Here is a 17,417-nt window from a genome sequence, read left to right on the forward strand (position 1 = left end):
ACCTGGGCTACAGTAAAGGAGGCCATGATTCCGTATGTCCGCACAGACTCAGCTAAAGATTTTATCACCTTAAAATCTAAGGGTTCATGATACCGCTGTCCCTGTGGATCCTGAAATATTGGACAGGCTAGATGTAACTCGGTTCTGACCGCTTTCCACACGCCTGGGCTGAAAGAACAGCCGGGGCTGCCACTTCCAGGGTCCTCCGCATAGAGCGGAGGGGCCGAAGGTGTGGGGCGGTGCACGGAGGGCGTGCATTCGTCTTTATCTGGGTCCTCTCTCTCCTTCCCTTTCCTCCTCTTTCTTATCTTTGTTTTTTCTATTTGTTCTATGAGTGATTGTAGTTCCTCTGAGTCTGTAGACTCAGAGGTCTCTAGTTCGGCAAAATCAGGGTATGACCCCCCCCTGCTCTCCTCCTTTTCGCTGTCTGCCCTTTCTGATCTTTCTTCCTGCAGCATTTCTAAGGCGGCCTGACCATTCTCTACTGCCTCACTGCAACGCTGGTCCTCGAGACAGCCTCTTATCAGTTTCCATATTGGTCTCACTCCGCTCTTAAGCGTTCCTTGTTCAGAGGCAAAACCTAGGTCCCTCCCTAGTTTCTCCCAAGAGGCCACCGTGAGGCTTCCGGAGACAGCGAACCATGGGGCAACGGTGTCACATTCATTCAAAAATCTCTCTAAAGTACTCTTTTTTATTTTTAACTTTTTTGAGTGCAGTAGCTCATTGAGAGCCAAAAAAATTGGGTGCAAAGAAGAAGCGCCCATGTTTTAAACATTTAAAGCTGGTAAACAAACTTTTACTTTCACTTTTGGCTACTCTACTGACTAGCCTCGGGTTCTCACTCTCTCTTTATCTACCGAGAAGAGCAAAAATCCCCCCCCCCCCCCCCCCCGCTCTTGTGGCGGATTCCCCTTTTACCTGGGAACTTACTCCCCGCTCTTGTGGCGGATTCCCCTTTTACCTGGGGACTTACCCCCGCTTTTGTCGCGGATTCCCCTTTTACCTGGGGACTTACCGGTGCACCACCCTGACCGCAGAGAGTTCTGAGTCCTCATTGGGGTTATGGCTGATTCCCCGTATGGGCCGCCACGTGTCGCTACCGCCTCGACCAGCAAGGAAGACGCGACACCAGACTCTTCTCTCTGCAGTTTATTCAGGACCTTTTTTAATCTTGTGACCCCAACCCCGGGGAGAATTCCCCACAGCCTTAAGTACCCGCTGGGTAGCCAACCCTGATACGCCACGTGGGAACCACCAATAGGTTCAGGTGCGCGGAAGCAAGCCAGATTCTTTGCCTTAGCCATATCAGGAGTTGTTTACACAGAGAGCACTCGCCATCGGGAAGGCGGAGGGCGGAAGCTGGCACTATCTTCCAGGTGCGGCCTCTCGCAGCTCTCTACAGGTACATATGGTAACACATGGCTTTCTTTTTTCTTCATATGACGAAAAACAAGATTGGCTGCAGTAATTTTTGGCAGTAGCATTGTCTTCTATCTGGACAGTGATCACATCTTCTGGGTTTAAAATTTCTTTTGAGCAGTTTGAGCAAGTTCTCTTGGTAGGAAGTGAGGAATTGGCAGATGTAATGTATTCAGTGATGCATAATGTAGAACAGAAAAGCTGAGTAGAACCTTTCCTCTGATAGGCAGTTTGCCCCATCTGGAGGATTTTTTTACAACCAGAGCAGGAAGCTTGAATAGCTGAGCATTGCTGCTTTCTGTCTCAATTTTATCTAGCTGCTCCAGCTGTAGTGCCATTGCTTTGTCACACTCATCTTCCAGTGGAGGTTCTTTCATTTTAGTATCTGATGCAAAGTAATACTCCAGTTGCAAATTAATGATCTTCTTTCTGCAAAGTTCCCGAGTTCCTAGAACATGACTCTTCTCCGGGACGCTCGCCTTATTTTCTATTCTTGAAAGGGCAGAATCCTGCCTTGGACATCCATGTAATCCATGTAAGTAGTTATTTAAAACACTTTGGAAACCAGAAGCAAGAGGAAGTTAATAATTCCACTACATTCTTTTGTTTCTTTTGTATTTTGGTGCCAGTACTGAGGCTTGAACCCAGTGCTTGGTGCTGTTCCTTAGTATTAGCATTTTCTCTCAAGGCTGGCACTCTACCACTTGAACCACAGTCCATTTCTGGCTTTTTGGTGGCTAACTGGAAATTAGAGTCTCAGAACTTTCCTGCCTGGGCTGGGCTTTGAACTTTTCATCCTCAAATCTCAGCCTCCTGAGTAGCTTAGATTACAAGTGTGAGCCATTAGTGCCAACTTTTAGTGAAAAGCTAAAAGACAGTGTCCAGGCCCTGAGTTCAAACTTCAGTGCCAGTACAAAAATAAAACATACTTCCTATTCTGCTTTTTCCCTAAAACTTCCATGGATAGTGATAGGACAATCACTGAGAGCAAGCACTTTCCGAACAAGTGGCTAGGCTTGTATAGGTACCATTTCTCTCTTCATTCAGAAGGATTTTCAGATTCCAACAGTCTTTGACATTTGATAGGGGAAAAAAAAAAAGGGACCTGGGGTGCGGGAAGGAGAGATGAAATTAGGGAAGTAAAGGCCAAGAGGGAGAGTTCAGTGAGTTGGAACCTGTGGTGTTTATTTTCCTCCTTCCATTACACCATACACAGGGAGATGGGGGAAGAGCTGGAGAAATAGAAATGTTTTTGTGTTAGGAGCATGCTGAGAAAAGAGAGGGGGGCCCCTTTGCACCTGGAGCCCATCTGGAATAGAGTTCTATTTCAAGATGACTATTTCTATGCCTGTACAAAAGGCGGGGATAATGTGGATTATTATGGAGACATTACTAGTGCTCTCCTTCCAAGTGCACACAAAACCATTTCTTGGCTGCCCTTGCAGGTGGGCAGAGTCAGATGATAAGTCATTTGGGGACAGATATGCTGAAATGATACTTGTGGTTGTCAGGTCTCTGTTCTGCAGCCACTGTGAGGAAGGGTCTGGAGTTGAAATGGAGGAGTCCAAAGATGGTGCAGCCTGTGTCTCTGAGTCACCCACACAGGAGAGGGCATGTGTCCTGAACATACAACTGATCCTCACTGAACCTTGTGTGAGCAAGGAATAAACATTCAGGTACTAGGCAGCCAAGAATTTTACAATTGATCATACCATGTCCTAGTCTGTCCTACCACATATGATTCTGAAAAGAGGCCTGTATTTTTGACAGAGCATGATTGTTTTAATTCTAGGCAATGGAAGGTATTGAGTCAGAACCTTAAAGACATTTGTGCATACCAATACCAGCAATAAAGATGTCCTATGTCTCTGTGGAATGGAAGTTCTATTATCTAGCTGATAACAGATGCTATGGGCATCAGTGCATTGAATTCTTGGGTTTTTCATGACTAGAAACACATTGGGCTCAGATAAATTTACATTGAAATGGAATTTTAAAGAATACTCAGGGGCTAGAAATGTGGCTTCGTGGTAAAGTGCTTGCCTAGCAGGTATGAAGCCCTGGGTTCAGTTACTCAGAACCATATAAACAGAAAAAGCCAGAAATAGTGCTTTGTTGGCTCATGTGGTAGAGTGCTAGCCTTGAGCAAAAGAAGCTCAGGAACAGTGCCTGAGGTGCTGAGTTCAAGCCCCAGGACTGGCAAAAAAGAAAAGAATACTTAGGCTAAATATAACAATAACAAACTAGGGCTGGGAAGTTGGCTCAGTGGTAGAGTGCTTGCCTTGCAAGCATGAGGCTCTGGGTTTGTATTCCTCAGCACCACATTAGCAGAAAAAACAGGAAGTGGTGCTGTGGCTCAAGTGGTAGAGTGCTAGCCTTGCCTGAAGAACTGAGGGACAGCGCCCAGGACCAAAAAACAATAACAATCCTTTTTTCTTTCTTTCTTTTTTGTGTCAGTTGTAGGGGTTGAACTCTGGGCCTTGCCACTGTCCCTCAGCTCTTCAGTTCAAGGCAAGCATGCTACCACTTGAGCTACAGCACCACTTCCTGGCTTCTGATAGTTTATTGGAGATTAAGAGTCTCATGGACTTTCCTGCCTGAGCTGGCTTTGAACAGTGATCCTCAGATCTCAGCCTCTTGAGTAGCTAAGATTACAGGTGTGAATCACTGCCACCTGGCTTTTTTTTTTTCTCCCCCCTCTCTAACAGGCAAACCCACAAGCTCTTCAGAGAGTCTATCTAGTGTAGCTGGGAGGGTGGGTAGGGAGCAGGTCCTTCATTAGATGTAAATGCTAGCACTACCACTTCACTTTGCTAAATGCAGTTTCCTTTTCCTTCTCTACCAAACTGTGGGATTGCTTGGTCCTCAAGGCTTTCTGAGGACAATAAAATATGGAATGAAGATAAACCTCTCACAGTGGCTGGCAAGTTACAGAACAGCAACATAGGGTAATTGTATTCACTCAATTTCTGCTTGTTGACATGTAAAGAAAACAGATATCAAAGGTGGAAATGCATTACTTTCTGACGTTTGAAAAGATCTCTGTATATTTAAGTAGAATACCACCTAGTGAATGCTACATTTCAAAACAAAAGAATCACTGATTTTACAATTAGTAAAGGACACAGGAGCTTTTCCAGAAATTTTGCCTCGGGTGTGGTTCTAGCAGGCCCAATTGTGCAATTCGGCGTTGTGATTACAGCCTGCGTGATTTGGTCTCCTCCTTCTGGGCAGCCTCCTACCCGACACCCCTCTACACCGCACACCTGCACCCTCATCTAGGACCCCATCCACACACACCTTCCCAAGGCTCAGCTCCCGCGCAGGTCCCGCCCCCGGCCGGGCGCCTACGCGAGGCCCCGCCCCGGTCCCGCCTCCCAGTGAGCCCCGCCCCCAGGCCCGTTCCCTACGCGAGGCCCCGCCCAGAAGACGGTCTCCCTCGAGAGGCTCCGCCCCCATGCCTGTTCCCCGCGCAGAGCTCCGCCCCCAGCCCGATCCCCTGAGGCCCCGCCCAGAGGAGGTCTCCCGCGAGAGGCTCCGCCCCCAGCCCGGTCCCCTGAGCGAGGCCCCGCCCACAGGCCCTTCTCCCTTCAGGGCCCCGCCCCCGAGCCCGCCGGGGCCCACCGCAGCCGCGGCCAGGCGGCCCTGCCTCGGCCCGCGCGCAGCCATGGCTGGGGGCCGTGGGACCCCCGGGCGCGGGCGCGACGAGCCGCAGGAGAGTTACCCGCAGCGGCAGGACCACGAGCTGCAGGCCTTGGAGGCCATTTACGGCGCCGACTTCCAGGACCTGCGTCGGGACTCGCGTGGTCCGGTAGGAACGTGGCGGGCCCGGCCTCCCCGCCCGCGGCCTCCCTCCCGGGCCTCCCCCCACAGAGCTGGGCGCGAGCCCGGGCGCTCTGCCGCTCCCCGCCCGGCCGCGTTGTCCCCCAGCCGCCGCCCGGGCTGCCACCGCGGCTCGCGGCGCGCGCCCCCGGCCCGGCCCGCTCCCCGCGGCGCGCGCCCCCGACCCGGCCCGCTCCCCGCGGCGCGCGCCCCGTCCCCCGGCCCTCCGCCGAGCCGGGCGGGCTGCCCCCCGCCGCTTCTCCCTCGGTCTTTGCGGAACAACGTTTCTAAACGGGGTCTTTGAGGAAGTCCTGCCTCCTTTCCCACCCTTCCCGGACTTCCGCGGGACTCTGGCTACCCCAGCGAGTTCACACCGTCTCCTCCCCTCAGGAGACCAGGCGGCCTGGGGCGGGCCCAGCCTGGCCCCGGGGGCCGACCTGGCTAGGCCTTCATTTCCAGAGTCCACTAACTTTAACCTGCAAGTGTACCACTTACACATGCTGCCCTGGGCCTAGCACGGGCTTTCTGGTCAGCGAACGACCTCTCTGTGTCCAAACACCGACAACCACCAAGTAAGACTGGTCATCAGCAGCTGTAGATGCCCAGGGGTGCACTGGACTTCCTACGAAGCCCCCACGACGTCCTCTGGAGCCAGTTTCCTTTCATTACCTTCTCATGCAGAAAAAGGAAGTGAAAAAGCAGCTTCTTTGAGTAGTCACACCAGAAATGTGTGAATTTACAGCTGGTGGCCTTTGTAACGTGATAGAACACGACACAAAACACACAAAACCTTATCCAGAACTGCCCCTGGCCCGGGGACACATGGTCTCAACCACTTCCAAAGGCCCCACAGGCAAATCATTGATGAATTCAGTAAGGACAAATCGGCGTTTACTCATTTAATGGGCACTTACTAGCACCCACTGTGCAACCCTCTAGGGGAAAGACCTTGCAGGTCCACCATCCTGAGGCCAGCTGGCTTACAGAGCTCAGCAGTGGCCCTGTTGATGTTTGCCAGTGGGTTTCTCATATTGCTGACAACTCGACCACATCTTGGGGAGCTTCCAAAGATCTACCACCACTGGAAGTTATGAATATTCAAATTTCACACTGATCACCTTATGTCAGTTCAGGCCAAATTCACTGCCATTAAATTCAGATCAGATTTTTTGGTCGTGGGGCTTGAACTTTGGGCCTGGGCACTGTCCCTGTGCTCTTCAGCTCAAGGTGAGCACTGTACCGCTTGAGCCATAGCACCACTTCTGGTTTTCTGGTGGTTTATTGGAGATTAGAGTCTCACAGACTTTCCTGCAGGGGCTGGCTTTGAACCTCAATCCTCAGATCTCAGCCTCCTGAGTAGCTAGGATTACAGATGTGAGCCACCAGTGCCTGGCTTTTTTTTAAAACTTTTGGGAGGAATATGTTCAAAGGTAAATTTCACCTTAACATATATATATATGTATATATATCATTTATATATATGTATATATAATGTGTATTTATATATACACACACACACATATATATATATATATATATATACTTTGTAAGTAACACTTTGGAGTGCCAAGTAAAAATTATTTTACACACAAATCTGGACGACCATAGTTTACAATTTTATAATTGAAAGATAGTTTTAAAATTGTTATCAATTCCTTCATCAAGATTACCTTATCAGTGCAAGGTTTGCTGGCTTATAATTTAATTATCATCTCTGTCTCTGATGCTACATCAGATCTGTGAGAGTTCTTGTAGACTCTCATAATATACCACACACATTTTCTGCCAGGAGATAATGAAATGTCTCCTTGTAAGTTTTAACTGTGTTGACCACCTTTGTGTGTAAGCCTTCCCTTTTCTGCAAACTGTTTATCTTTTATTTCTTTTTCTGCTCTGTGGTCTATTTTTAAAAATTCATTTGTAAGCACTAGATACATATTAAAATATTAATGTTGTGGTTCATGAATTACCTGTAATAAGCCACCTGCATTTTTATTTTTGTCTAATTTATGCGATGCAAATTTTATTTATTTTATTTTTTATTTATTTTTATTTTTTATTTTTGGGTCCGGTCATGGGGCCTGAACTCTGGGCCTGGGCGCTGTCCCTCAGCTCTTCAGCTCAAGGCTAGCGCTCTACCACTTGAGCCACAGCGCCACTTCCGGCTTTTTTTTTTAATGTGGTGCTGAGGAATCGAACCCAGGGCCTCATGCATGCAAGGCAAGCGCTCTACCACTGAGCCACCTTCCCAGCCCCGCGATACAAATTTTAATAGAGGAGGTGGAGCATGGTTCAAGTGGTAGAGCATCTGCCTAGTATGTACAAAAACCTGAGTTCAAAACCCAGTATATAAAATAAAAACAAAACAGTTTTACTGGAATAAAAATGAACTATTTTTGTTTCATATTTTATTCTTTGTATTTGTTTTCCTAGAAAAGACTTCTCAGGCTAAGGATGTAGCCCAGTACCTATTTACTTTGTGGGCTTGACCCCAGAACTGGGAAAATAAGGATGTGGTAGTATGCCCAGCCATCAGGAAACAAAGGCAAGAGGATGTGTAGTTTGAGCCAAGCTCAGGCAAAGTTAGGAGGAACTTATCTCAAAAAATGAAAATAGAACTGAAGATAAAGCTCAAGTGGCACAGGGTTCAATCCCCAGTATTACCAAAAAAAATTGTTACCAAACTATGAAATCTTTGAGATTTCCTTTCAATTCTTTCATGACTTTGTTTTCCAGGGTTTGAACCTAGGGCTTCAAAATCACTTTGCCTACTTGAGCCATGCCCCAGCCTGGCATATTTGCTAGCTATAGAGATGGAGTGTTGATGGTTTTTCTCCATGGCCAGCTTCCAATGAGTATCCCCACGTCTTGGCTTCAAATCATTGCCAGTGAAATAATTCCCGAATGTATCTGTATCTACTATTTAATATTATCTATCCATCTACTCCAGCAACACTATCAATATTGCTTTAGTTACAATACATTTGTAGCAAACCTAAGTGTCTAATGTTTCCATTTGCTTTACAGAACTTCCCAGACTAGTTTTACTTTTCAGGTTTTCCGTGCCAGTGTTAGAATCAGCCTAATATCCTCACTCATTTTCTTTCTTTCTTTTTTTTTTTTTTGGGTCCGGTCCTGGGGCCTGAACTCTGGGCCTGGGCGCTGTCCCTCAGCTCTTCAGCTCAAGGCTAGCACTCTACCACTAGAGCCACAGTACCACTTCTGGCTTTTTTCTGCTTATGTGGTGCTGAGGAATCGAACCCAGGGCCTCATGCATGAGAGGCAAGCACTTTACCACTGAGCCACCTTTCCAGCCCTGCACCCGCCTTTTTATTGGTTGAGATGTGGAGGGGTTCACCAATTTTTTACCTGGGCTGATATCAAACTGTGAGTAGCTGGGGGTTACAGTCATGAGCCACTGTAACTGGCTCAAAACTTTAAAAAGTCAATGCACATTTTCCAAAACCTTCTGAAATCTGAAGCCCCAAGCATTTTGGGGAGGGTGTCTCAGCAACTCTCCCCTCTCTTCCCTGCCCAGGTATCTTCTGCCCCTCCCACTGTGTCTAGCACCTCTGCCTGAACAGCCCTCCCAGCTCCCATTGCCTTATGATTTGTACAGCTGGCTGGGCCCGTGGCTATATGAGTTCACCCACGTGCTTCTAGCCCGAGGACAGTGACCAGCATAGAGTTGGCACTCTGTCACATATGAAGGCGTGGAAACCAAGTACAGTCTTTTGATTCAGTGTTTTGGTACTTTGCCAGGGGAAATGTATTTTCCCTAGCACGGTGTTGTTTTTAAGCCATGCTTTTGGAAAATAGGAGCCACCACCTGCGTGGGTAGAACCCTGGAGCTAAGGGGATGTTAGCTCGATCATTACCATTGACTTTCTAGAACAAATATCCTTCCTCTCTTTTAGGTCAAAGGGCCCCCTGAAATCAACTTAGTTCTGTACCCCCAGGGCCTGGCTGGTGAAGAAGTGTATGTGAAAGTGGATTTGAGGGTGAAGTGTCCCCCAACCTACCCCGATGTGTGAGTACCTGCAGAAACAACTTCCAAGATTTTCATTCCAGCTCATTTTTCCCCCTCCTTTCCCTGTTTCATGCAAGCTTTCCTTTCCATTGTTGAGCTTGTATTTCAGCAAACTGCATCTGCCTTGTACAGTTCTAGAATGTTTGCTCCAGATGCTGATATTTGTGCGGTGACTCCATTTGCTTTTTCTGATGTGTTCAGGTTTATTTAATTCTCATCAAATGGCAAGGGGAACAGTCCACCACAAGACAAGAAAGGCATGGCTAAAGGCGTTCTGGCCTGGGCTCAGCCCGCTGCCAGTCCTGAGGCCTCCTGGTTGGGCCTTTCGGAGGGGGGGGTGTTCCCCAGACCTTCCCCAGGGAGGCAGCCCTGCGTGGCTGCTGTTAGATGTGTGGGCTGGCTGTGTGAGGAGCAGTGGCAGCGTGGGAAGGAAAGTGGCCCGTGCTCTGCTTGCTACTGGCTGGTCAGCTCTGGTGGATGTTGTCCTAAGGAGGGGAGGAATAAGAAAAGTCACCGCGATTCGCATCCACACCAGGCTCCTGGAAGTCAGGGAGCCAGCCGCACTTGCTCTGAAAAAGTCTTTAATGGGAACCATTAACTCAGTGTACGGGAGCAAATGAAGACCGTGCCTCTCTAGGGTTTTACCATTAACTATGAGTGTGTGTGTGTTTCATGACACAGAGTACACATATCTTGTCTGAAGCTGCCCGGGGCCCAAGGGTGGCACAGACCCCATAGAGTCCCCCGGGGTGCACCACAGAAGCTGGCTCCAAGTCTCATGTTTTTGATAGGCAGGTGATCCCAGCTGAGATATGCCTTCTGTCCCTGCACTCTTTAGGGGTAGGGGGCTGATTATTTTTGAGATAGGGTCTCGCTTTCTGCCCAGGTATATGTCTGGACTGTGATCCTCCTGTTTTTCCATTCCCACCATAGCTGAGGTGGCAGGCATGAGCCAGCATACCTAGCGTCTTCCACTGAGATGGACTCATGCAGACTTTTCTGCCTGAGCTGACCTGGAACCATGTTTTTCCTGCTCACAGCCTATCACACAGCAGAATTGACAGGCACACTCCACAGCAAAGAGCTATGGGTGGAGAAAAAAATCTTAGGGATTTTTCTGCCTAAGCTTCCAATCTTAGCTTTCCAAGTAGCTTGGATTACAGGCATGAGCCACCAGCACCCAGCTTCCAAGTCTCAATACATCTTACATATGTTGGCCATGTATGTGGGAATTCCCATAACTACCTTCTTGAGTTTGAGAATTAGCTAGAATAACTCAAAGACTCAGAAAAATACTGACCATGACTGATTGATCGTAAGGATATGAGCAGCCAAATGAGAGGTGGGATGGGGGATTTTTTTTTTTTTTTTTAAGAGGAGATCCAGAGTTGAGGATCGGAAGCAAATCAGAAGCAGTAAACAATCAAGGTTAAGAAATTCTCATTGGATGTAAACCTGCAGTCAGACGCAGAAGACATGGAAGGGGAGGTAGTCATTCAGGCTCAGTAAATCAAGGTCTCCCCAGGAGGTGGCCCCCTGACTGCCAGGATGCAGACTAGGTCTGCCTAGTACCTGGAGTGGCTAGGAGATGGGTGACAGGTTAAGTAAATACCCTTAACCTGAGGTGGTTGTGGTGAGGTGTATGGGCCTTAGGCTTCCGGCATGCTGGGAACTCAGCAACTGTCAATGCACTCAGGCTCACCATGTCTCTCAGTCACTGGCTCTCTTGTGACACCATTTTTGTCTTTTTCAGAGTCCCTGAGATAGAATTAAAGAATGCCAAAGGTCTGTCCAATGAAAGTGTTAATTTGCTGAAATCGCGCTTAGAAGAACTGGCCAGAAAGCATTGTGGGGAGGTAAGCTAATTGAAGTGGGCAGTTACAGTCTCTGTCCCAGCTTACAGATTTTTCCAGTGTGCATCAGATCCTACTGTAACTAGAACAAGTTGTTTTTTTTTTTTTTGTCGATCATGGGGCTTGAATTCTGGGCCTGGGCGCTGTCCCTCAGCTCTTCAGCTCAAGGTGAACGCTCTACCACATGAGCCACAGCACCACTTCTGGTTTTCTGAGTGGTTTATTGGAGTGGTTTATGGACTTCCCTGCAGGGCTGGCTTTGAACTATGATTCTCAGATCTTAGCCTCCTGAATAGCTAGGATTGCAGACGTGAGCCACCAGCACCAGACTTAAAACCATTTTTTGTTTGTGTGTTTTTCTGTTGTTGTTGTCACTGGGTTGGCGTTTGAACTTGGGGCCTCATGTGTGCTCGGCTGACAGGCTGACATGCTGTTGCTTGAGCCACACCTCTGGCCTGGTTGCTTTTTTTGCTGGTTATCTTAGCTACAGACTTTTTGGCTTAGGTGGACCTTGAACTATAGTCCTCTGGGCCTCAACCTCTTGAGTAGCTGGGATTACAGGTGTAAGCTACCAGCACCCAGTTTGTTTTGCTTCTTATTGTTGTCACAAAGGGGGACTTGGTTATTTGTATTTCTTGGCTTACAGGATTTATGATTTAAAAGTTGTAGAGTGTATGTTGATGGTGTTTAAGGCTGTCTCTGACATCCTGGCCATTTTTGCACTCTTTGGGCATGACATCTTGACTGGATTTTGATATGAATTTTCCTAGTAAAAAATGTAGAAACTGATTTCTCATCAGATTATATCATTTTTTTCCTTTTACACATATCAAAAAGCTCCTTGTTTTCCTTAATTGGTGATGATGTCCCATGCTCCCTCAGTGTCTCTTCTGTACCTGACATTTACACTGAGTTCGGTACTGACTCTTTCTTTTGAACATCAGGGTCTGCGTAGATCTTCTCCCGCGGTGGCACTTTAGAGGATAAGACTAGGTTTCCATGTTTCCCTCAGAGTGGGCCAGTTCCCTTCAAGTGCACTCCACCTTTCCCAGACTTTCCCAGTCACTCAGTATCACTGTGTTATGTGTTAGACAACTTTCTATTGATGTAGCAAATGCTTGACATAAACACCTTAGAGATAAAGGTCCTCTTTGCCTCTCAGTCCTCAGTATTGGAGATTTCCATCCAGGACTGACTGGCCCTGTTATTTCTGGCATGTGTTCCAACAATACAACCTTAGGGGAGCTGAAAGTAAAAGAGGAAGAGGAGAGGCTGGGGTCCCACTATCCTGTCAGAAGACCTACCAGGAAGTCCTGCCTCTTAAAGGTTCCCAGTGTCCTCCTCCCAGTGCCCAGCTGGGGACCAAGTCTTTCACACTTTGCCTGGGAGACACACTCCCTTTGGGTAGCTCACTGTACCCCAGGAAAAGTGAGAAGAGTCTGCCATGGACTATCCCCAGACCATCCTGTCTATTCTCATTGTTAAAGACAAAGCGCCATTCTCCTATAAAGTGAGCGGACAGACTCTCCCTTGCTTTCCCTAATTAATGCTGGTAATTCATAATGCAAGTGAATTTCACAGGGCTGAGTCATGAAAGAGTCAGGAGGTGCCTTGTGGCTATAGAAATTTTTTCAACTGTGGGACTGGGAATGTGGCTCAGTGGTAGAGCGCTTGCTTTGCATGCATGAGGCCCTGGGTTTGAGTCCTCAGCACCACATTAGCAGGGGGAAAAAAAGCCGGAAGTGGCGCTGTGGCTCAAGTGGTAGAGTGCTAGCCTTGAACTGAAGAGCTGAAGGGACAGCGCCCAGGCCCAGAGTTCAGGCCCCATGACTGGATACCCCCCAAAAAAAAATTAAAAAAAGAATTTTTTTCAACTAAAATTGCTGTTTCCAAGAATTTCAGTGATTGGCAATATAAAGAAAGTCATTGAAGGGCTGGGAAGATGGCTCAGTGGTAGAGTGCTTACATAGCATGCATGAAGCCTGGGTTCAATTCCTCAGTAACACATAAACAGAAAAAGTTAGAAGTGGCGCTGTGGCTCAAGTGGTAGAGCTCAGGGATAGCACCTAGGCTCAGAGTTCAAACCCCACCACCACCACCAAAAAAAAAAAAAGTAATTGAAGTCCAAGTGCCTGTGGCTCATGCCTATAATCCTAGCTACTCAGAGGGTTGAGATGTGAGGATCATGGTTCAAAGCCAGCTCAAGCAGGAAAGAAAGTCTGTGAGTCTCTTGTCCCCAATTACCCTACAAAAGCTAGAAGTGGAGCTGTGGTTCAAGTGGTAGAGTGCCAGCCCCGAGTGAAAAGCTGAAGAGAGAGGTGAGAGATGAGAACTGGGGAATTCTTCTAAAATTTCCTTCAGGTCTAAGGGGCTCCAATGTCTAATGAAAAATACCAGGGAGTTTGTAGAAAATTCAGCTCCAGAAAATCTCCAGATTCTTAGATTTGTGACTTAAGATTTAATTTTGTTTTCTGATTTCTTCTAAACTGACCTTTTAATTTTAAGATCATTATGGATTTACACCCAGGCACATGAAATAATAGAGCAATACCCACGCAAACCCCTGCTCAGTGGTGACATTCTGCCATAGAACGTCGGTTGTATTGTATTGCTCACTGGGAGCTGCAGCTGGCTGGCCTACCCTGCATCTCACCACAAGTCACTAGGCCGGCAGAGGACGGGATGCAGTGGGATTTTATTCCAGCTTAAACACAGGCTATTCATTAACTGGAATATGCTGGCCAAACTAAGACAAATACTGTGAGAGTATTTCTCCGATTCATGGGGACAGCGGGTGGAATGGCTGTGGGCAGAGCTGGGGGGAGTAGACAGCTGTTGCATGAGTACAAAGTTTCAATTTGGACAGGTGAGAAGGTTCTGGAAATGGATGCACACATTGTGAGTGCCCTTAGCATTTAAAGCATTCCACCTCCTGTTTATACTAGTGTGCTGTAGATATTTGGCCACAATTTTTTTTTCTTTGTCAGTCTTGGGGCTTGAACTCTGGGCCTGGGCGCTGTCCCTCAGCTCTTCAGCTCAAGGCGAGCGCTCTACCACTTGAGCTACAGCGCCACTTCTGGTTTTCTAGTGGCTTATTGGAGATAGGAATCTCACAGTCTTTCCTGCCCCGGCTGGCTTTGAACCGTGATCCTCACGTCTCAGCCTTCTGAGTAGCTAGGATTACAGGCGTGAGCCACCGGCGCCCAGCTTTGGCCACAATTTTTTAGAACTATCAATACTCACTGGAGACGTGTTCGCATAGGGGACTTGAAAATGTGTTAGACAAGGGAACGTGCCGGTTCTTGTCAGCCTAAAGTTTGTTTCCATAGCCCGAAGCCTATAATTCCAGAGAATTTGTTTTTATTTTCAAGTAAAGTGGAATATAATTAAGTATTAAAGTGTGGCTATGGGATTCTTGGTGGTGTGGCACCCAGCTATTAAGATGTGACTCATCTCATCATTTGAATGGGGATAGATACCCGAAAGCAACGTGGTTTGTAGGGGAGAGGGCGGAGGGAGTGCCAATACTGTGGATTGAACCCAGGGCCAAGCCTTTATAAGACAAGCACTTTACCACTTGAGACGCACATGCCGCAGCCCTTTTGCTTGTTTTAGTTGTGTTTTTGCAGTAAGGGCTAACTTTCCCGGTAGTGGCCTGGAACTGCTTGTGCTCCTGCCTCTGCCCCCCACATAACTAGGGTTACAGGCTGGGGTCCCCACAGCCAGCTAAAAGTAACAGGTCGTTAACCATTTGCATTTGCCTCTAAGCGATTTTTAACTTAGTAGCTCATTGTTTATGATAATAAACATAAACTAACACTTGCCTGAGACTCTTTTCTTATGTGAGTCACATCAGACTCGCTGATTCTCATCAATTCATTACCTTGCACAGACACTGGCCTGACGCTGGGAAAACCACAGTGAGCAAAGAGTTCAGCCACAGGTGAGGGGAGCAGACAGAACACACCCTAGAAACTAGAAAAGCGGGCAGCACCGAGTGCTGACAAGAAAAAATATGGAGGCCAGGTGTCATGGCTCACTTTTATAATCCTAGCTATTGGAGAGGTGGAGATAGAAAGACCACACTTCAGCCGGGCGCTGGTAGCTCACGCCTGTAATCCTAGCTATTCAGGAGGCTGAGATCTGAGGATCGCGGTTCAAAGCCAGCCCGGGCAAGAGAGACCGTGAGACTCCTATCTCCAATAAACCACCAGAAAACCAGAAGTGGCGCTGTAGCTCAAGTGGTAGAGCGCTTACCTTGAGCTGAAGAGCTGAGGGACAGCACCCAGGCCCAGAGTTCAAGCCCCACGACCGACAAAAAAAAAAAAGAAAGACCACACTTCAAACCCAGCCCAGGCAAAAAATAGTGAGACTCCCATCTCAAAGAACAAGTTGGGCATGGTGGCATATATCTGCAAACTCCAGTTGTATGGGAGGCATAGCTAGAAAAAGAAAAAAGGGTGAGACCCTATCTAAATACTTAAAACCAAAAGACTGGGGTAATGCTCAAGTGGTAGCATGCCTGCTACTAGGTACAAGGTCCCTAGTTCAAATCCCAGTAGCACCCCTTATAAATCTGTGAAGACTCTTGACGGTGTTGGGCCTGGCAGCGCGGCTCATATGGTGGAACAGCCACCGAGCCTGGCCATGGGCCTGAGTTCTGTCCCCCATGCTCCAGATGGAATAAGAGCAGCCGCTCCCTGCCCTCCCCCTTGGTCACTTGCGCTTGCTGGCTCTTCTGTGTTTAGGTGATGATATTCGAGCTGGCATACCACGTGCAGTCATTTCTCAGCGAGCATAACAAGCCCCCTCCCAAGTCCTTCCATGAAGAAATGCTGGCCCGGCAGGCTCAGGAGGAGCGGCAGAGGCTGCTGGAGGCACGACAGAGAGAGGAGCAGGAGGTGAGACATCCCAGGCCCGGAGCTCAGGGGCTGCTGCCCCTGACTGTGTCTGGAAGCGTGACTGACCGTGTGCAGGAGCGGCAGGGGATGGCCCGCGGGCCCCTCCTTGGCCCCTCCCTACGGCCATCAGGCTGGCCTCACTTTGAGAAGGAGAAGGGGCATTGGGGAACCTTCCTGCATCTTTCCGAGCTGGCCACACTGGTGGAGTCTACTGCGTCTCTTCCTCGTGTGAGACCAGCACCCCCACCCACCCACCCACAGTGAGCCCCAAAGCCTGGAACAAAGCTCCTCACGCTCCTTGTCCACTGCTACTTGTCCTTTCGTCTGCTGCATGAGTGTGAACCCTTTCCTTACTTTAAATCCTTCACATCAAACACAGTGTGGGCGGGGGCTGGGAAGGAGGCTCAACTGTAGAGTGTTTGCCTCACATGCATGAGGCCCTGGGTTTGAGTCCTCAGCACCACGTAAATAGAAAAAGCCGGAAGTGGTGCTGTGGCTCAAGTGGTAGAGAGCTAGCCTTGAGCTGAAGAGCTGAGGAACAGCGCCCAGGCCCAGAGTTCAAGCCCCACAACCAACAACAACTACAAAAAAAGAGTACAGTGTGAGTTCCTGAACTTCTTTCTTGGTTTTAATTTTTTTTCCTGTGTATTCTTTGGTTCAAGTTATCCAGAACTGATCTCATTGCAAATTAGAGAAAAGAGGCATAGGTTTGTTTTCCTTCCTGGACATTTCTGCAACACATCTATTAAATAACTATTTTTTTATGAAGTGACTTACACTGTTTCCATGAAACATACACCACCTTCTATTGCTAGGGTCCGTTTGGTTCCATTGTTCTGTTCTGCCTGCTCTTTGAGTTGCTGTGTGTTGAATGTGTTAACGCTTCAGCCTCCACCTCTACCTCACAGTGATGCTTGCCACACCCACTCATCCCCTTCCACCCCCACACACCTTGCTCTCTTCTTGCTTTTCTGAGACAAGGTAGCCAAAGCAGGTCTCAAAACAGTCCTACCTCTGCCTCCAAGTACTGGGATTGCAGGTGTACAGCATGGTGTGCAGCCTCATGCGTTTATCTTCATATTGCTTCCTCAAAGTCAGAGCAGAACATACAAACCCACTGAGTCATGACTCTACTGCTTTTGGTATTTGCAATTTTTCTGATAGGATCTACTTTTTGCTGAGGTTGGCCAGCACTCTGACCCTCCTGTTTACACTTGGGGTGACCAGTGTGAACCATCACGCATTAAGATGGAGTCTTTTGGCCCAGCTAGTCCAGAGATACCATCCTTCCAGTCTCAGCTTTCTAAGTAGCTAGGATTACAGGCGTGAGGCACCAATGTCCGGCTTATATTTGTTGTGACATTGTCATACATGCATATAACAAACATACTT

General features: G+C 48.0%; 1 protein-coding gene across 3 annotated transcripts in view; it reads left to right on the plus strand.

Annotated features, from left to right (window-relative positions):
• Positions 1–5,031: 5,031 nt before the first annotated feature.
• The window catches only part of Eif2ak4 (eukaryotic translation initiation factor 2 alpha kinase 4), a 54,673-nt gene continuing 42,287 nt past the window's right edge, over positions 5,032–17,417 (plus strand). Inside the window, exons 1-4 of one of the 3 annotated variants that reach the window (XM_070005767.1) lie at positions 5,032–5,230; positions 9,159–9,271; positions 11,025–11,127; positions 15,873–16,025. In XM_070005767.1, coding sequence (XP_069861868.1) covers positions 5,087–5,230; positions 9,159–9,271; positions 11,025–11,127; positions 15,873–16,025 — 513 coding nt within the window. In that variant the 5' untranslated portion in view covers positions 5,032–5,086. The remainder of the gene's footprint in view (positions 5,231–9,158; positions 9,272–11,024; positions 11,128–15,872; positions 16,026–17,417) is intronic. The other 2 variants (XM_070005766.1, XM_070005765.1) reach the window with 2 other exon arrangements.

The sequence above is a fragment of the Dipodomys merriami genome, unplaced genomic scaffold (assembly GCF_024711535.1).
Source record: "Dipodomys merriami isolate MVZ:Mamm:240054 unplaced genomic scaffold, mDipMer1.0.p SCAF_69, whole genome shotgun sequence".
Classification (NCBI taxonomy): domain Eukaryota; kingdom Metazoa; phylum Chordata; class Mammalia; order Rodentia; family Heteromyidae; genus Dipodomys; species Dipodomys merriami.